Source organism: Ovis canadensis, chromosome 11 (assembly GCF_042477335.2).
Source record: "Ovis canadensis isolate MfBH-ARS-UI-01 breed Bighorn chromosome 11, ARS-UI_OviCan_v2, whole genome shotgun sequence".
Taxonomy (NCBI): domain Eukaryota; kingdom Metazoa; phylum Chordata; class Mammalia; order Artiodactyla; family Bovidae; genus Ovis; species Ovis canadensis.
The window spans coordinates 20,373,258-20,394,972 of NC_091255.1; the positions used below are offsets into that span (position 1 = coordinate 20,373,258).

The 21,715-nt window shown below is 38.4% G+C and overlaps 1 protein-coding gene across 30 annotated transcripts in view; it reads right to left on the reverse strand.

Annotated features, from left to right (window-relative positions):
• The window catches only part of BCAS3 (BCAS3 microtubule associated cell migration factor), a 608,745-nt gene that overhangs the window by 286,232 nt on the left and 300,798 nt on the right, over positions 1 to 21,715 (reverse strand). For all 30 annotated transcript variants that reach the window (XM_069602698.1, XM_069602701.1, XM_069602691.1 and 27 more), the window contains 2 exons: positions 5,203 to 5,303; positions 2,607 to 2,803 (listed from right to left, as the gene is read on the reverse strand). In XM_069602698.1, coding sequence (XP_069458799.1) covers positions 2,607 to 2,803; positions 5,203 to 5,303 — 298 coding nt within the window. The remainder of the gene's footprint in view (positions 1 to 2,606; positions 2,804 to 5,202; positions 5,304 to 21,715) is intronic.

Below are 21,715 nucleotides of genomic sequence, written 5' to 3' on the forward strand. Positions count from 1 at the left end.
CATAGGATCATAAAAGAGTCAGACACAACTGAGGGATGAAACAACATCGAGATTAGCCATGCCTGATCCCCTTATGGATATGACAGCCAACAACACACCTGACAGTTGCCATTTTGGTTAGGATACAGGGAGGCAGACTATCCCAGCATCATATTGATTCTCAGTGATCTGGGGTAAAGAAGGCACTGAATGTGAAGGGCCAGTTGCACCGAAAAATCTAAACAAGACTTCACAATTTAAAGGAGAAAGTAAAATCAGCAGCCATAATGCCATTGTACATAAGCCGAAAGAATGGTAGAACCAGACGTAAGGAGCCAGGATAAAGTGATAGTGCACAGAGATGAGAAGACTATCAGGAGTGGGATTTCTAATTGGATGCTGGGCAGGAAATGGTACTAAACAGGACATGTAATTGAAATAATGTGACATAAATCTGAATTTTCCACCAAAATTGTGTTCTAATGGGGTTAAGATCTTAACCAAGGGCCTATATGCTCAAAATTTTAAATATAAACTGCAAGCAAAATACAACAAAATTATAAACCTGGGACTAATATAAAGGTTTCTAATATTTACATATGCCCAACAAATAGGATATAAACAATTTAAAGATAAATACCAGAAGCTTTGTAGTATAAGAAAAAGGAAAAGTCCCTGAGGAAAATTCTAGAAGGATTTCAGGAATAAAGCTCTATCTGAAGCAGCAAGATGGAGAGCTCTTAGACAAAGACCTGCATCTGAAGTAATGGGTAACAAAGAAAGCCAGAGGAGGTCCAAAACAAAGGAACAGGCCCATCCCTGGTGGTTCAGCAGCTGGGACTCTGCGCTCCCAATGCAGGGGGCCTGGGTTCAATCCCTGTTCAGGGAACTAGATCCCACATGCCACAGCTAAGAGTTTGTATGCTACAAATAAAGATCCTGCATGCAGCAACTAAAACTCAGCACAGCCAAATAAATAAAAATTTTTAAAACTCAAAGGAACAGAGCTGGGTGTACAGAGCTGGAGATGTTCTCCAAAGAAAAAGGACAGACTCTTATCAGAACAGCAGGTGACAGTCATCAGGGAAAAAAAAAGGGGGGGGGGTTGTCGCTGAGAATCTTGTGAATAGTAAAGAGAATAAACATAGTTTTATAGGTCCATTTTATTACTATTTAAATAACAAAATAACCTACAAAAACAGATGAATATGCACTGCATCACTAAGCTGAGAACTGACTCTGCTTGACTTCCTGAAAATGGATCATACTTTATAACTGATATTTGTGAAAAATGGTCCAGCATCCACTGAGTTGCCTCATAACTTAATAAAGTTCTATTTCTAGAAAGCTGAAGAAAATATAATAGACCCAAAAGAGAGAAGAAAAAAAAGTGAAGAAATAAACAAGGAAAGCAAACTAAAATAAAAAACTAAAATACTTGAAAAAGTATTATAGGAGGCATGTTTCATTACCTGTGCATGTGTGCTAAGTCGCTTCAGTTGTGTCTGACTCTCTGCAGCCCTACAAACTGCAGCCCACCAGGCTCCACTGTCCAGGGGATTCTCCAGGCAAGAATACGGGAGGAAGTTGCCATTTCCTCCTCCAGGGAACATTTCCAGGGATCAAACCTGGGTCTCTTATGTCTCCTGCATTGGCAGATGGGTTCTTCACCACTAGCGCCACCCGGGAAGCATTACATGAGTTGTTCTTAAAGAAGATGAGATGGTTGGATGGCATCACCAACTCAATGGACGTGAATTTGAGCAAACTCCAGGAGATAGTGAATGACAGAGAAGTCTGGTGTGCTGCAGTCCGTGGGGTTGCAAAGATTTGGACACGACTTAGCGACTGAACAGAAAGAAGAAACTAGTCCTAATTCACCTCTACAACAGCTGTGCCTTAACAAAGATAAAAATCTGTTATATATTTGTATACTTACAGTATAAAAATTTGTTACTAATGTTGACAAAGAAGTAGAATAAAAACACATTCCCAACCTATGATTGGAACACATTTTTCAAACAATTTTTTTAAAAAAGAGATGCAAGAAAAAAGTGAGAGGGTTATTTTAGATTCAGATAAACATATAATGTAGAAATTTTTCTGAAAAGAACACAAAGAAAGGAAATCATATTGCATTAGACTGGGCCGTTCATCAGTACCTTGATATGTCAAGTCTTGGTATAACAAATTAAATTGCTAAGCAAACTTAAGTTGCAAAAGTCAAAAAGTTCTCAATTATGTTTAAAACAAACCCCTAAAAATAAAAAGCATACTTTGTAAACTTTGTATGATTCTTACAAGTGAGGATCAAAGAATATATATGATGAAAACACAGAGATAGAGGATAATCAGAAATACGAGAAAGGCAACATAAAATAGAATGGCTTTTAAAAGTGCACTGAATATTCGATCCAGGAAAGTACAATCTGGAACACAAATATTTATTGGAGGTGATGAGATCTCACATAAGACCCCCAGTGATTAATAATGAATCACAAGCTACAGTGCGTGTGTTCTGCAACATGATACAGTGCAAAAGAGGGAAATGTAAAGATTATGCAAGATGTTCACTACAAATGAACTTTTTAATCTGGTCAAATCACTCTCTAGCTCTTATTTCTTACCTGAGACTGTTGAGGTCAAGATCATCTGTATCAAAATCCGAAAGGGGCTGTGGAGTATCACTTGGACCATGAGACTGCAACACAGATGAACTGGATGATATGACTGTGGTTTGGCCTGAGGGATGGATGGTTTTGAACTGGAACTGCGGACCCATCCACAGACGTCTGTGGGGTCCGGTATGCGTTACAATTTCTACCTGGAACAGATCAGGAATCATGATTGAGATGTATCATGACCTCCCTCTGAGAGCCTTTCATGATCCCCCCATCTCATCTCTGAACACTCACATTCTCCAAGAAGCCCATCTTAACCTAGTGGGAGAAGGAGAGGGTATCATCCACAATCAGAAAGCTGTGACCACAGCAGCCTGTATAGACATCCACTACATCCATCTACTGGTTTGTCATAATATAATAAAAATTCATTTAGTGTTTGTATGCGTATAAACAAACACACACACCCCATACACAATACAAAAATCATACGGATATAAAAGGACCAGGTGCCTGCCTCATACACCTAGTGTCGGCTGCCTAAGGACTACCTATTTCACTAATATTAGACAGTCCTTATCACTCTGTGGGCATGCAATGAACACTACATTTGACAATCCACATATTAAAAGTAATTCCTTCACTGAGGATTAAGCTCATAACAAATGTGAAGTTGTTCTTGAAGTATCCAAGGAAAAGAAAAGGTCTGAAATAATTTAACACTCACAGCCAGTTTCTTTCCACAATTAAATATTATAGTAGTTCGTATACTTCCCCCAAAATTCCCCCAAATTCACTTTTAAAAGAAGACAGGATTACAAATTTTCTCTCAAACTAGATTTGTCTTCAGAAATACCATTTCTTAACTACAGTGTTTCCTCAGCTCCCATGAATGTTGACATAGGTATTTTAAATGCTGCAGAACAGTAATACCAAAATGCTTTATGAATTTCATGCTCTATGGAAGAGGCAGGGAATGTTGCCAATATTAGACAAAGCAGAGAGGAGGACACGCGGTAAAAGCTAAAAATAAGCATGTGATTTTATAAACGAGTGACTTGAATAAGAGACTAAATATGCAAACCTTTGGTGAGACGGTATTTCTCAATGTCTTAGAATTGCTACATCCACGTCTATATACACAGTTCACAGAACTGACTTCCCATGGGCCTTAGTGTTGCCCTGAGTTCTTTTATATTTAATCACATTTCTCTGATTGTGGTGATTAATTCTTAACAAAACACAACTGAAAAGGTTCACGGAGTGCAGCTCTGTGTTTGTAAAGTCCTAAAGGGCAAAAGCATCATGGTCTTGGAACAATATCCACATTCCCGCTAATCATGGGGAGAAAACGACTCAGATTTAGGACAGTGATTTCTCATTCAAGGAGTTGTACTCAGCAACATAAATGAGGCCACAGATAAAGCATGCTGTGTATTTTAAGCTCAAAACCATCAGTGTCACAGAGCCGAGAGGTAAACAGATGCCTGTGCAATTTCACTGAGGCGATGGCCAGATGTTCCAGCTCATCCGCCTGTTGTGTGCGGTACAAACATATTGTGTATACTTTCACACTGACAGCACACATTACCCCTTTTTCTAATTGAAAAGTTGAAGCGAAGGACAGTGGTTTCTCTGCCAGCATCCTTTTTTTAAAAACTGCATTGCGGTATCCTCAAGAAAGGACGCATCTCCATGTGCAACCTAAAGGAGCTTTTCCTGTGAGTATTTTCAGTGTGATGAAATGTATGTCACCTAGAAACAATTTCATTCTCTGGTTTCCAGATTCCCTTTAGTAGTGTGGGCTCTCCTCCCTGAGAAAGCAGTGAAACTGCACCCGGGCTCCTAGGAGGCACCTGTCTGCTGAAAAGCCGCGGGATTTGGTAATCCGAGACCTGGTCATTAACTTTACCCAGTGATGTCAGACTTGAAACAGACATAACAGCATCTGTAATGAAGTCACTTGTAATCTCATCATTTTGAAATCTGCCCGAGTATCTTTTATTTCAAAGCCCTTGAGATGAAGACAGCTTCACCTGGCAGGGGGAGGAAGGGTCCATGGAAGCTGTTACAGGACTGATTTGGAGACCCTTGGAAGCCACATGACAGGAGCTTAGGCAAGGAAGGCCGGCCGGCACTTGTGCAAATTAGGAGGCAGAACTTCCCTAATCAAAGTCGGCCCAGTCTTCACAAAATGTTGCCTCCACAAAAGAATGCCCGAAGATTGTTGAATGGCTTCACCATTTTAACCAGGCCAGTTCTTATCTTAATCCAAACAGTCCATCTGAAATCCAGGGTTCTGGGGGATACAAATGGCTTGTTTGAAAGATATGCGTACTTTATGTTCTCTGCATGAAAGCTAATGTACACACACATATATGTATATGTGTGTATAAAATATATGTATATGTAGCCCTGCAGCAGTATTTCTGAGAAATTCTTAATATGGAAAGATGATTAATTCTTGATGACCATAAAAATAATCCGAATTCTGCCCGTTTTCCTCTAAGGAAAAATTTTTTTTTTAATTTCGAGAATAATAAGAGCTAAATGGATCTCTGTTTTCTGTCACCTTAATAGACTCAATGTTTCAGAGTCTCACCTGAGACAGCCACTCTTCATCTTCCTGTCCACTATGGTCAGACGCTAAACTGTCATAGGACCCGTGCCGAGTAATGGGCCCAGGACTTCCAGGGGGAACCACTGAAAGAGAAAGAAAACATATTTAAACAACTTTAATCCATGCCGTGAAAAAAAAAATGAATATGGGCATAACCATCCTGGATACTGTGGTGATTTATAAGCTAAACTAAGACATGTAACACACAATTCAAATAACTAATGAAGAAGAAAGATTAAATTTCTTAGGAGCAAGAAAAATCTCCAACTAGGAGCACACCTTAAAAAATATCTGTGGGAATCTAATCATTACATGTATCACTGTTGAAGAAATAAACAACTAACTGAATCTTAACAGCACAAGTACATAAGAAGCAGTGACAATTCCATTGCCTGTGCACCAATATAACTCCTATACCTCAGGACACTTCAATGCCTTCCACCTGACAAAGAAGTTGATGCAGTTTTTATAATTTGGGAAGGAGTTTTGAAAACAAGTATCATATAAGATTCTTTAAGAGTCTACTTAATATTTTCATATAAATGGAAGGCATTAAAACATTCTAAATTTTAAAACACTTTTAGTTCCTAAAACAATGATTTATCAAAAGAAATGTTTCTCTCTCTTTTTTTTTAATGCTTCTATAGTTCCCCTGATTTTTAGGTCATAGGATATAGGCTTAAAACAGAAACAGCCTGTTTATCATACACAGAACCTCTGCTTAGTGTCAGTCACTCAGCTGTGTCCAGGTCTTTGTGACCCCAAGGACTGTGGCCCACCAGGCTCCTCTGTCCATGGAATTCTCCAGCCAAGAATACTAGAGTGGGTAGCCATTCTCTTCTCCAAGAGATCTTCCTGACCCAGGGATTGAACCTGGGTCTCCTTCATGGCAGGAAGATTCTTTACTAATGGTAAACATGCCTAGGTTAGGAAGATCTCGTGGAGAAGGGAATGGCTACCCACTCCAGTATTCTTGTCTGGAGTATTCCATGGACAGAGGAGCCTGATGGGCTACAGTCCATGGGGTCACAAAGACTTGGACATGACTGAGTGACTGATCTTTGCTTAGTCAAAGCCATAAAATGATTCAGTAAACATTTATTGAGTTTCTATGAAACAAATATTATCCCAACAAAAACTTACTTAGCCTCCTCTACTTAAAGTCCCATACTTTTTATTTGCTTATTTTTATTATAAAATAGCACTTTAATTTTTTAGAAAAATTTTAGGTTCAAAACAAAATGGAAGAGAAAATACAGAGATTTCTCATACATTCTCTCCCTCATTAAACATTTTAATACTAAGAGAAATAAAGCAATAAAGTACTGAGGGGAAATAGAGAAAAGAAAAAGAAGAGAACCAAAGAGGAAGGAAAGAGGGTAAGTATTAAAGAAACCTGGAAGAAACAGAAAAGAATGAGAGAAAGAAAATAATCTCAGAATTTCTACCACCCAGAGATATGTTTCTATACTTCAATATGTATATTTTCCATAGGCTACATTTCTAAAATTGAAATCAGAGGTTATGAACATATCTATATTTCTTAATGCATATTCCCAGAAAAAGATATACATTTCCACAAGGAGTAACTCACAAGCCAATCTCACAACCCTCTTGCCAGAACAAGTATTTTGAAGAACTAAATCTTAACAAAACAAGTGTAAGTGAAGTAGACAGAGCAGAACGTAGGGCAAGATTTTAAGGAAGAGATACTCACAAAAACCTTATCTCAGCTAGCTGGGAGGGGAGAAATGATACTTAAGCCAGTCAATCACTCATCAGAGGGAGATAAATAGCATTAAAATATAAGATTTGCAATGGTTAAAACTATTAGCTGTTAGTTCTTCAAAATCCTAGTTCTGCAGCTGAGAGGCAGGCTGGCAACTGGCACAAAATACAAGAGATCACCAAAGCAAAATAATTCCCTAGAATTCTGAACATAATGAAGAAAAGAATATCATAATAATCAATTAATGTTGAAGCATCTTTTTAAATAAAAACTGATAAGTAATTATGTTTGCAAAAGGTTAGGTGTTTCCCAACCACTTGTAATCTTTTAATAAATAAAGTTGAAATTCTTAATACAGAACAGAGCAAGAGTATGCCTCAAAGCTGCCCTCTCCTTAAAGACTAATCAAGAAGGCAACTAAGAACAAATAGTTAGAGGTCAGCACTCTTTGGAACGCAGCTGAGGTCAAAGAAAATTTTAAAGAGGTGAATGAATAGGCCATGCATACATCTGAGAAGAAAGTGTTACAGAAAATATCAATTACAAAGATTTTGAAGTGGGACCATGAAATGTTTCAGTCATGTCAGGAAGCCAGTATGGTAGGTACAGTGAGGGAAGCTGAGAGTGGAAGATGAATCAGGAAGGCAAAGAGGCCAGGGAGGGAGAGTCAGCAGATGGTTTAGGACTTTTTTTTTTTTTTTTAAATAAAGCTAGGGTAGACAGATAACTGGAAAAATTGGAAGAGAAGTGAGAAATTATACCCTTGTGTTACTAACTAGTACCTAATGTGATTTTTTCCCCAAGAGTTTGCAATATACTCAATATGTGCTGAGCCCAGCCTACTATCTGCTGCAGAATAAACACTTTATAAATAAATTAATGAATGGAGCTTTTGATTCTGGAATAAATAATGAAGGATACCAGGATGGTAGGATACCTTATTCACCCATCATCAAAATGGGGATGAACTTGGGACTTCCCTAGTGGTCCAGTGGTTAGGATTCTGTGCTTTTACCACTGAGGGCCTAGGTTCAATAAGATCCTGCAAGCTGCAAGCCACAGCCAAACAAACAAACAAACAAAAAAAAGATGTGTGTAGAAGGGTAAATTTAAAAATAATCCAATGACAGAGAATGGTGAGGAAGAGGATTATAGCTGAAAAAAAAATCAGTCCTGGGTTGATGACTTTTGAGAATTTCAGGTACATGGAGAGTCATTATACTGACACAGTTTTTTCTAATTTTGTGTATGTTTGAGATTTCCCACAGTGAAAAGTTTCTCAAGGAGGAAAAAAAAAATCTCTTTCTCCTCCTCCTCTTCCCACCCATCCTGTTTCCCAAAGGAACTGGTAAAAATATCAATCATATATCTATGAAACATTAAATCTGAACCCTAAATTTCTAAATAGAGATTGTGAGAAGAGTTACCATACTTTATGTTCACTAAAAAACAGTATTCCAATTAAGAATGCTTCGAAGCATTCAGAAGATTCACAATATAAAAATATGTGTGGTGGAAAAATATTTTTCAACATAAACATCCTTTCCCTCTCCCTCACATTTCTTTAGATTTAAAACTTTCTCCAATCCAGGTAGGAAGAACACTCCATGATTACTAGCTGGTACTAGCTGGTGGAAACAATGACATACCCAGTCACAAAGAAGAGAGGAATTCAAAACCCTGACCCTGGGATAAGAAAGAGAGATTTAAAGTATGAGTGTTAGGAGCAAAGCTCCCATGGTTTCCAAGCAGCTATTAGGAAAGACATGCAGAAACTGGAACAAGAGCCCCACAAACAGGGGAAAAAAGAGGGTTCCCAAGGAAGGGTACTAAATGTCAGAAAGAGTTTTAGGGATGAACAACTGTGAAGAATCCTAATTTCATTCTTGGGTAGTTTCAGGAAGTAGCAGGAGATTCCACTTGGGAAGTAGCACGGAGATTTTACTCTTCTCCAGTAGAAGGTGTGCACACAGTGTGTTTCCACAGCTGAGCCTGTGACAACCTCTTCAAGGCCCCTGTGAATGTGATGATGAATATTTACCATACATTCAAGAGTAATATGGACAAGGTCCAGGCAATTGTCAGGCTTTGAAAAAGCTGTGAAACAAGGACGGATGCTACAAAGACCTATATGAACCAATGTGCTAACTAGTTTCTCAGGCGTGTCCGACTCTTTGCAACTCCATGGACTGCAGGCAGCCAGGCTCCTCTGTCCACGGAATTCTCCAGGCAAGAATACTGGAGTGGATAGCCATTTCATTCTCCAGGGGATGTTCCTGACCCAGGGACTGAACCCAAGTCTCCTGCATTGCAGGCAAATTCTTTACCGTCAGAGCCATCAGGAAAGCCCATGAACCAATACAATAGCCAACAATTAAATCTGGTAAGGAATTGGGACATCTCAGTGGTTAAAAAGTAAGAGGTAAAATATCTTTAGCAATCCCATCTCATATCTTTGCACTATGTAAGCCCTATAGAATTTAGATGCAACTATGTAGGAGGTTATAATTGATTGAGATTAATTTGTCCCTATTTGTTAGGATAGAGGTACAAAAGAGGACTGAAGAGAATTTATAGAAAAATAAAGTTACATATATTGCAAGCATGAGTTTAATGGACCAACATAAGCACCTTCTAGCTAAAGAAAAATAGTATCTTTTACATTTACCAACTATTCTTAGGGGTTTCCCTGGTGGTTCAGTGGCAACGAATCTGCCTGCCGATGCAGGAGACGCCAGTTCAGTCCCTGGGTCAGGAAGATCCCCTGGAGGAGGAAATGGCAACTGACTCCAGTATTCTTGCCTGGAGAATCTCATGGCAGAGAAGCCTGGCGGGGTGCGGTCCATGGGGTCACAGAGAGTCGGACATGACTGAGCATGCAGCACTGTTCTTAGTTAATGATCCTGGGTTAGGAAAAGGGATATGGAATTTTGAAATAAAAATCTCTGCTATGCTCTATCCCTACTTTTAGTACAGTCATTTAAAATAAACCTATCCATCTAACTATAAAGGGTACAGTGTCAATTTTTTTTTACAGAATACAACTCCAAAAGTACTGCCTGTACACACAGGCATTTGATAAATATAGATCAACAACCCAGGGCAGGCTGAGCAGATCATTATGAGGTAACTGTGAGCTAGACTTTGTTTATATTGTGTTTTCAGGAAAGCAGATCATGCTTCTAGTGAGTAAATAAAAGTTAAAAAAAAACCACGAAGTGTATTTTAATGTCTTACAGTGATATATGAGTATGTGTACGTATGTGTGTATTCCTGTGAATATATTTATGCTTATACGTGTTTATGTGCAAAGCAAACAAACAAAAAAAACTTCAATGTTGACCTTTGCAAGTTAGTCTCGTTAATCAAACCTCCCCAAAATTTCCAAGTCAGTAGAACAACTGAAGTAAAATTATGAACAGAAACACTGAATGGTCCTCTGAAAATACCCCTACAGCTGAATGCCACATAACAAAATTCTCAGTCTGAAAACAGAAAATGTCAATTCATAATATAGCTTCTCAAATCCGTAAGTAGTTATGAAGGGGATCAATGAGCATAGAATTTTTACAAATTACCCACATTAAAATATAGTAAAGAGTCATAAACATTGTATTAACAGATATCTAAAATGATACTCTGAAATCTCATTTTTAACACTAGTTAATGGACTACTTAAAGGTTAGGATACATAGGTTTGAGTCAAGCTTCCAAGAATGAGTTATTACCAGTCCTGAAGAAAGGTAGGACTCTCTCTGACATTTCAGGCTGTTTTATCCAAATAACTGTATATCCTCAATTCCAAGAAATCAAATTCTTTTTAGAATACCCAGAAACTAACAGCTAGATCTCAATAACCTAAGTTCATCTGCAACAAATCTAGTCTTCCAGTTGAAAGAGAGAAAGTACATTTTTATAATTAATATTAATACTTTATATTAGAACAGGTAATTACTTTTCTTAAGTGTATTGGCCATGGTTTGGATACTCAGGAAAAAATTAGATCTCCTAACTACCAAGTTTACAACAGGGGGCAGAGGACCTAGATACTCTATTAAAGAAAGAATTAACCATAAATATGAAAGGAATAACTATTTGATCTCAGCACCATTCATCCTTAAAACCAATGAAAGGAAAAAGAGTTGACAATACATTTGAAAGTTAAAAGAGACTAACCACATACAGGTTATAAGCATCGTTTTTCTAAAAACTAACACAAAGCATACTGCTGCACAACGAGCTGCGCTTATTTATAAACTCATTGAAGGGACCATCTATCTGATTCTGTTATGTTCTTGTTCTAGTCTTTCCTGCATCTCTTGAACTCCCAGTAATAAATTCTCGTAGCTTCAGAGGACACAGCTGCTAATCAAGCACAGGCTCCGCTGCTAGCGAACTCCAAGCTCCCAACTTTAGGAGATGCTAAAAAAAAAACTGCTATACTTCCTGAAACGAATCCCAGTGCCACTGGAATCAGGGAGATCTACTTCTCAAGTAAGGGGGTGTGGAGTGGGGCTGACCCAAATGGTATCTACTTTTTTATCTGAGATGCAACTTTCGGCTTTAACTGCTGTTGCAAAGCCTAAAATACGTTCATATGTTGAACAAACAGCACTAGAAAGAAACTTAGAGAGTCTTTCAATATGAAGAAACAAAAATGAATCCCAAGGTTTTTATTTGGAAAAGAGAGTGTGGGCTGGGTCATATCGGCAGCTAAGTGGGCTGCAGAATAAAGTATTCTCCAGATTCAGGACCAGACTCAGTTTTTGCTTGCCCCTACTCCTTAACATATCCCCACAAATCCTCTGCGAATAATAAAACCCTTACCATGCTGAAGTCTTTAGTGGAGACCTGAGAGGTGAATAATGTTGCGCCAGCATTATTCAGTCCTTTCAGGTTATTTAGGGGAACAACATTCCTTTTTCTAGCAGCAGAGAAATTTGTGAGTTAAATGACATCATGCTGCCTTGAATGAAACAGCTCAGGCTCAAAGTTCACCCAAAGGCCAACAGTGATAAACCCTCATCCAAGGACAAACTTCAATATATTTTTGGTACTTATTAAAAACAGCATTTATAGAGCAGCCATACAATAAGAGAAGGCTCTTTACCAAACTCTGTTTCTGATCAGAAAGCACTCAGGATCTGAGGAAGAAATTCTGCTTGGAAAGGTAGTTTCTTAGTTCAGAAAATAATATTTGCCTTTTAAGAAGAAAGGCTCAAAGACAAGTAATCCAAAAGCAAAATGGACTAAGGCATTTCCTAAGGAATAAGCAATTCACAGAAGAGGAAATACAACAGCCAACAAACACATATAAATAGTAGTAATCAGAGATTTGCAAAATTTTACAGTTTATGCTTTCATACTATCAACCTGGTAAAAATTAAACTCTGGACTTTTTAAAAATAATTTTTTTGAAAGGAGAAGGCTTTCAGGTCAAAAATAACACACCTAACTATCTCTATGAAAGTCTAGAAGTTTTCTAACATAAATGTTTCCATTTAAATGTAAAGGAATTTGCTGAATTTCACACACAGAATAATCCAGCAATAGCACGATATATTACTGGTTAGTCTGTTCATTAGGAGCCATCTCTTGTCCAGTGCAACAACAGCTGAAGCACTACAACACATATAAAAGGGAACAGGCTCTACCTACCTATATATTAAACGGATCAATGATCTTCCTTGCACCCTGACCCTGCGGTACCATAGATGTTCCCTAATTAATTATTAAAGTTTTCTAACAGTCAGTCATTGTACATCTCTGGTTTCACTTTCCTTTTATTCCACATTCCCAGAAGAACAGTCACAGGCAATATATAATTAGAAAAATGACGTATCCTCATTGCCTACGAGATAACAGATTTCATTGGGTAACTGACAACACAGGGTGCATCTCTGCCCCACCCTGCTCTTCTCCCTTGCCCTACCCCCAAAGCATCATTTCATATTCCCACAGAAGACATACACTAAGGAGCTTTCATTTGGTTCTTCCTGCTACCATAATGGTTCACTGCCATTTTGCATCTGGACAAGCTATACCTGGGGGTAGTCTGGAATGGTTCACAGTTTAGTTTTGCTTGTCCGTGTAACTCTAAATGTTGTAAAAATGGACACATAGAATAAAACATAATGGCTTCATGCTATCAGCAAGATCAGCTACTCCACTGAAAAGTTTAAACTGTCCCAGCACACTTCTGAGAACTTAATAGGCTGCAACAGTCCCTTCAAAACATTTGCAATAAAGGTCACCTGGAAAGATACACACAATTTAATGTGTATTATGGCAACTCAATTCACAGAACAACCACATTTTTATACATTAAACCAGCAGCAGGATAACTAGGAAAGTCCACCCTGGCTATTTGAAAGGAACATAGCATGTCTGTATAATACCTTGCTTGCTGCTTACAGGTAAGTTTGTCTTGCCAAGGGTTAGATAATCTACTCAGAAAAATAAGTCTAAAAACAACAAAACCATTCTTATCAAAGCTCACCTTTACATAACAGTTGCCTCAGGGAAGAAAGGGATGAAGGGATGACTCATTTTCCACTAAATATTCCTTGGCACCATTTAAATTATGTATACTATATACCAACTTAAAATTTGATAATTATAAAAATTGAGGAATAAGCACAATACAAGTAATATGGTTAGTGAAATCAACCTAACAACTCAAGAAAAGAAAACAGAGAAATCACAAGCACTTCAATGAATGATGGAAACCCAATGCATGAAACGAAAAGTTGAGTTTATAGCATTTTCCCTCATATTTCCTTAGGTTTTGTGACATTTTCCTTAAAAGGGGAAATGAAAGTGGTTTTACACACTCTTTCTCTCGTACTCATTGCACACATCTTTGTTTATTAGCTTTTAGCATCTACTCAAGTACACATGGGCTTCCCTGGTGGCTCAGTGGTAAATAAAGAATCTGCCCCCCAATGCAGGAGATGTGGGTTCGATCCCTGGGTCAGGAAGATCCCCTGGAGAAGAAAATGGTATCCCATCCCAGTATTCTTGCCTGGGAAATCTCATGGACAGAGGAGGCTGGGGGACTACCGACCCTGGGATTGCAATCAGATATGACTTAGCAACTAAGCAATCCAATTAAGTACACATGGTGGTGTGTGTTTTTATTGAGAGAAATGACTGTTTGCTGGTGCTAATTCTGGGCAGAATCATGAGCTGTAACCTCTTGATAATGGCAACTGTATTCTCACAGCTACCTCTCATTAGATGCATTTCTTTCAGGAATAATCAGTTCTCAATTCAAACACTCTAAAATACAATATCCTCTATAAGAGACTAAGATGGGAGACCTTATAAAGAAAGTATTGTGAATTGATGTCTTGGAAAATAAAAAAAAATTACTATTTTGGATTATTAAACTGCATTCAATAACCAATGTAGACAAGTAGGCAACAGGCCAGGTATTGGAAATGCATTGTTCTCCATCTCACCTACAATGGCACAATTGAAGAGCAAAGAGTTTAATTACTCAGTCTAGCCTCCACAACAAAGTCCGACAAAAATAAAAAGGTAGTTGTGGGGCTTCCTTGGTGGTCTGGTAGCTAAGATTCCATGTTCCCAAGGCAGGGGACCTGGGTTCAATCTCTGGTCAGGGAAGTAGATCCTACATGCCACAAGTAAGAGTTTGCATGCCGCCACTAAGACCCAGCACAGCCAAACAAATAAAATTTTTAAAGTATTTTAAAGGGGGGGAGGGGGAGTTGTTCGGAAATGGAAAAATAGCAAAAATCTTTTTTTTTTTTTGCAAAGAGTTAATGCAGATTCTTCCATGCTTCCCTTATTTATTATCCAGTTACATTCCTGATAAGACCAAATCATTATACAGCAGGAAGAATTAAGTGCAGATTTTCCCATGCCTAAGCAGAAGAGCAAAGTTCTCTTGGCATGCAGAGTTAAAAGCTTTTAGTTGTGGAAGACATCAACATTTTCAACCTATACTTTAGAATATAATTTAAAATCTTTTCAAACAATCATTAAGGACCCTTGATGTATTCCATAAAACAGAGAAATTAAATGCTTAAGATTTTTACCTCTAAATAAATCAGAAAATCCATAGAAACAAGAGGACTGGGGAAAGAATGAAACAGAAAATACTACCCTACAAGCACCATAGGGTTCTCTCTCTTTCCAAACACAAGAGAACACTTTTGAAGGCTTGTTCTTTCCTGGACTGCACATCGTACAACTACTAGAAAGAGCTAGTCCCCTTATCAGTAAGTCTTTGTCATTAGATACACGCAAGTGTTGCTGTTGTTGTTCAGTAGCTAAGTCATGTCCACCTCTTTGTGACCCCATGAACTGCAGCAGGCCAGGCTCCTCTGCCCTTCACTATCTCCTGGAGTTTACTCAAATTCATGTCCATGGAGTCAGTCCATCTTGTCCTCCACCACCCTCTTCTGCTTTTCCCATCAGTTTTTACCAGCATCTGGGTCTTTTCCAATGAGTCAGCTCTTTGCATCAAGTAGCTAAAGTACTAGAGCTTCATATATATATATATATATATACAGACAAATGCAAGTATTAAATAGGTAAAAAGATACAATAGTGATGGCTTTCTCATAATACTTTATCCACCATACATTAAAAAACAACAACAACAGCTAAAAAGATTTCTGTATTTCCTTTGTGGTACAGTGATTAAGAATCCACCTGCCAATGTAGGGGACATGGGTTTGATCTCTGGTCAGGGAACTCGATTCCACATGCTGCAGGGCAACTAAGCCCATGCACCACAGCTACAGAGCCTGGGCTCTAGAGTCCACAAGCTGCAACTATTGAGCCCACATGCACAATTACTGAAGCCCTCACACTTTAGAACCCATGTTCTACAACAAGAGAAGCCACCACAGTGAGAAGCTGTGTACCGCAACTAGAGTAGCTCCCGCTCGCCACAACTAGAGAGTCCACAGCAGCAATGAAACCCAGTGAAGCCATAATAAATAAAATTTTAAGATGACATCAGAAACAAGAGCGGCAGAACGTTGTTAATTCTTCAAGCTGGGTAATATGTAGATTCATTATACAAGTCACTGTACTTCTGTGTATGTTTGAACATCTCCATAATAACAAACTTTTAAGACTACTTCATGAATGGAAAAAACAGCAAATATTTTTTGACCTGTAGATGGACAAAGAGTCAGAGTCACCTTGATTCTTTCGTGGCAAGACTAGGAAATCTGTGAAGGATTCAGGACTACGCTGTTTTCTCACAGCATCATATATGTGAGAATCACCCATGCTGACTTTAGTTTACCGTAGAACATTTAATTTCTGTGCCGTGTAACAAACTGTATAGTTCATCCTTCCATTTTCCCTTCTTTCATCCTTTTCCTTCCTTCCTTTATTCCCTCCCTCCTCTTTCTTCCTCTCTCTCTCATTCCTTTTCTAAGGAATTCACCTGCCATAAGAAGACAGGTTCATTATAAACTTCAAAAAAATACGGAGTAAAAAACAAAAGGCTCACCAGAATAGTGAACAATGATTTCAATGATAATCTCAGAAAATCAAATGTCCTTCTGGCATGTCAGAAGTTGGGTTTCAGAGTCTTAAGGCAACTAATTATCAGAAAGAACTTCCAGAGGAAAGCCTTTCAGAATGCAGTGGACACCAAGAAATATCCCAATTCCCATAATTTACTAAGGGATTGGAGATGCTCAAAACAAACAGGTCTAAGACAAATTTTCAATTTGCTTCAACAAATTAGAGTTACTAAGTAAAACTGCTTTTTATAGCCTTGAAAATGCTCACATTAAAACCTTACTTGTCCAGATGACCACTTAACAGAAGAGAAAGGATTTAGCACAAATGTTTGCTCTTCACTGTCATTTTCAAAAATTGCTTTATGTATTTTCACTTTTGGCTGCACTGGATCTTCATTGCTGCACACGGACTTCTCACTGCAGTGGCTTCTCTTGTGCACAGCACAGACGCTGGGGTGCACAGGCTCAGTGGTTGTGGCTTGTGGACTTCGTCGCCCCACAGTACGTGGGATCTTTCAGGTCCAGGAATCGAACCTGTGTCCCCTTCAAGGCAGGTGGATTCTTAACCACTGGACCACCAGAAAAGTTCCTGTTGTTTGTTAACAATAAAGCTATGCCACCTGGCAGTATCTCAGTCATAAAGCCCTTGGAACACAGAGTGGCAACAAAGACCTCAAAGGAGAACAAGAATACTATTTCTGTAAATGTCACCCACAAAGCTAATCTATAGTTATTTTTTTATTCTATCTAAGGTAATGTGTGAAGCTTTTTGGCTGAATTCCCTCATTTAATCTAAAAACAATTTTAGAAGGTAGGTATTACTAATTCCCATGTTAATGGTAGGTAAACTAAAGCCCAGAGTGGCTATTTGCCCAATGTCACCCAGCTAGCAAACAGCAGGAATGGAATTTAGAACTGCAAACTCCAAAGACCATGTTCTTAACCTGAAGTATGAACTGCTTAAATTCATGATGTCTTTATTATTATTACTATTTACTTCTTTGGCTACGTTGGGTCTTAGTTACAGCACATAGGATCTTCACTGTAGCATACCAATCCTTTCACTGCAGCTCATGAACTCTAACAGCAGCATGTGAGCTGAGCTGCTGTGGGATCTTAGCTCCCAACCAGGGATCGAACCTGTGTCCCTGGCATCACAAGACTGATTCTTAACCACTGGACCACAAGGGAAGTCTCCAATTAATGATGTCTTTATCTGTAAGTATTTTAAACTAAAATTTTCATGTAGAACATCTTGAGAGTTGTTTATCCCCAAATATAAACTATATCACTGACTTAGTCTCCATGATTTCTTTATTCCATATCTTAATATAATAATTTTCTCATCTTAATAAATATCTATGCATCTTGATCAGAAGTACCATACAAAGCTATCAAACAATGGGGAAAAAATGACTTTGACCAGAAGTCTCAACATACGCAAGTTACAGACATTCAAGGAAGCCTTCCATGCAGTAAGAGAAAAGAAAGTACTTCGGGCCACATTTTACATCCTCTATAATACCCCTGAGGAATTAGAAGATTTCATTTTAGAAAATATTGGTTTGGTTTCATACTTAAAGGTAGAAATGGCATAACTATAGAAGGACCACTGGCACCTAGAAAACAGCCTTGGAAGGCAACAGAATGCCTAACCCCCAAATATTCCTTATAATCTCAGCTCTGACCCAAACTTGACATCACATAAGGGAAGTTCTGAGGCTCTTCATGTGGTTATAAAATACAAAGAAAGCATAGTAGAAAAGGCAAGAAACTAATGGCATAAAGGCAATAAAGGCAGTTCAGTGTTTCTCGTCTCTCCACCAACTTCCACAGAATCACATGGCAGAAAGCTTCCTGTCATATGACAACAATAAGGAGAACAGATTCAAACTGGAGAGGGACAATCAAGGGCATTCACCCACCACCCTGCGCCTTGGTCACTCAGTTGGTTACCTTCAGTAAGAAAGATCGTGAGAAAAAAATCTGTTTCCGAAAAGAACTTGAGTGATGATCTCGGTTTTTACATCATCAAAGCAAAAGTAAAGCTTTTGACTTAAATAATAGGAGAATGCAAAGGGCAAGATAGACAAACAGAGGTATAGCTGAGAACTGAGCAGAAAGGCTTAGTTTCTCTTGTATTTTCTATTCTTCTGGACTAAGAACTAAAAGTTACCACGCAGTCATAAAAGCCTGGCACACAGAGCACAGCAGAAATTATTATTTTTTATTACGTAAAGGGCAGTGGCCAAGAGCAGCCCTTCTGTTAACAGCAAAGAGGTGCAGGTAAACACATAAGCACTGCTACCATGAAGTAGAGATTTTTGTTTTAACAAAATCTATATTTATATGATTATATTTCCTATGGTTGAGAGCGGCTATAATTAATGGATTTCCCTCCTTCTCCTAATGCAGCCATTTGTCAATTCAAATACAGAATGTCCAATCAATTTTGATGTATTTAGTAAGCAATTTGTCAAATGGTGCTATAATCCAGTTAATATATTAATTCTTGGCATGGAGAGAGCTCTGCCATCTACATGGTTTTCCATAGCTGGTGTGGAGTGAAAAATCTGTGCTGGAACTCAACGGTTACTCTCTAGAGGTGACACCTCTGTGTCCGGGCATCAGGAAGCACAGCACAGTTCATCACTTAATAGGGAAACTGCTTTGCCGAACTAGACACCTGGAGTCGACTGGACAGTGTAGCTGCCAGTTCACTGTACTAAACTGGGTTTCTTTGAGTGCCTGTGTGTCTCATATATTTTAAAAAATTGATCAAGCCAACATACGTGACACTAAATGCAAAGTAAGCTTCTGAGAGAGGAACAAGGCTTTACTAATGAAATGTATGCATCTTAAACTTAAAAAATACTTTTATAATGTTTCTTCATATGAACTGGTAAAGAAGTGGCTCTCAATCTTTTATTTTTCCTATCCCAACATCCTTCAGGTAAACGACTGATTCCTATTAGTATTTAACAAGACACTGTACTAAGGCCACATAGGAACCAGTGGTCAAGATTCTTAGAAGGCCCTCTTCAGTATACACAATGTGATGCTCTGAACATGACAGTTTCCTTACTTCATTATTGGATAAGATATAAATATATATTTCATCCAAAAGTCACTATGTTATCTCCATCTTTTTCCTACATCTGTCTATGTACTGGGGGCTAGAGAAAGAGTAGCAGAGATTTCAAGCAGGTGGCCCAAATTTATATGATAGAATGAATCTGGGTTAGAGAGATAAAGGAAGGATCAAATTCTTTCTCCAGCTTTCTAGTGGGATATTCAATCCCTACCAGTTTGGGCAGAGCAGGGAATAAAAGAGAGATTTTCAGTGTATCACAGATAACTTCCATGGGCATGTTTGGCAAATTCTTTCCAAAAATGATGAATCTATCCATTCACTGTATCCAAATCTTTCCACATTTCTCTATCAGGAAATGCACTAGCAGAGATGAAGGCAAATCCTTTCTAGAACACAAAACTGAAAAACAAGGCAAAAAAATTTCATGTTGTTGTATGACAGAAACCAGCACAACATGTAAAGCAATTATCACCCAATTAAAACTAAACTTTTTAAAAAACAGAAGAAGAAGGAAAGAAAAGAGGAAAGGATATTGCATTCATAGTCCAGACATTAGGCTCCCCTTAGCCCATTTAGGAACCATGAGCGAGCAAACTGCCAGAGCGGTTTGGCACAAGGCTGTGTCTTTAAAACCTGCCATGTACACTAGTCCTCCAGACTACCAGACGTCCCATTGTTCGATGTGTCTGCTGAGAAAGGTGCCCTATGTGTCAGAAAAGCACACTGAATCTTTTTCAATGACCCAGGGGGCAGAGGTCGCGTATTATAAATGGATAATGAGACCTAATGCAGTGCTGCGAGTATGGACAATGAAAGGGTCTATCCATAGCCCCTGGTGGATTGGTCATTCAGGCTTTTATTTCCTCTGCACACTTAATGGAGTCAAACAATTGACAGAAATTCTATAGAGAAGGCTGGAACTGGGAAAAACAACTGTATCCTAACTCTGATAGACAGATACAAAGAGTGACCCTGAAATGGCGCCAGAACTCCCATCACCACTGACAGAGCAGACTGCTGTAGCATTCCCCCTAAATTCTCATTTAGCCATTTGTTAGCAATTAACCTTCCTGATGGAAGTGATGGTGCATCAAACTACAAGCTCCCACCAACAACAACCCATTACATTACTGCAGGTGAGCAGATCAGACCATTCTCTTTTGGCCCCTTATTTTTGGAGTAAAGGGCAAACAGATCCCCCCACACACTCCATCTTGTATCCCCACTACCCAATTAACAAAAAGCAGATTCAGAGTTATCAGTATCTGAACAGAAGAACTTTAAACTCTGCTAAAGTGAAAGTGTTAGTCGCTCAGTCATGTGCAACTCTTGGCAACCGCATGGACTGTAGCCTGCCAGGCTCCTCTGTCCATGGAATTCTCCAGGCAAGAATACTGCAGTGGGTAGCCATTCCCTACTCCAGGAGATCTTCCCACCAGGGACTGAACCTGGGTCTGCATTGCAGGCAGATTCTTTACCATCTGAGCAACTAATCTCTGGTGGGATAGAGTAAATGACATCAGAAGCAGTGGTACTCATGGACTAGAGGCTTTATGACCAATAGATCACTTTTCTTTAATCTATCAGAAGCAATGTTCTACCCCAGCCAAATCTGCCAATTCAATGGCAATGAATATTAACAGCATAAATGGAAATGAACATACTCAATTGTACCTGGGAAAAAAAAGCATGTCATAAAACAAAGGAACAGTAAGTTGTAATAACACTCATAATTTTGTAAAATGAAAAAAGACATCTAAAAGAACAAAACAACCCTCTATAATAACTTTTCTTTTGTTTCATTTCAATTTTAAAAAACAATTACAACAGGATGGTGCTGTGACATAAGAACTTTTTTCCTCCCATATGATGAACACTAAAGCAAATGATGGAAATAATAAGATGTAATTAAAAATTAAGTCTAGGTCATTATGTTGTAATAGAAAGGACTTTTGATGCTGAAACTTCTCAACAATAAATAAACAATGACAGAGAAACCCAACCAACTATTCCACAGGTATGAAGATCTATGTAAAGATACAGGTATCAATAAAAAGCATGTATCCCATGAACACAAAGGGAAAGAAAGTACACTGAACTTTTTGATAAACTATATATTTTCATTGAGGAAGAAAATGTATTGAATTTCATAATGTTCCT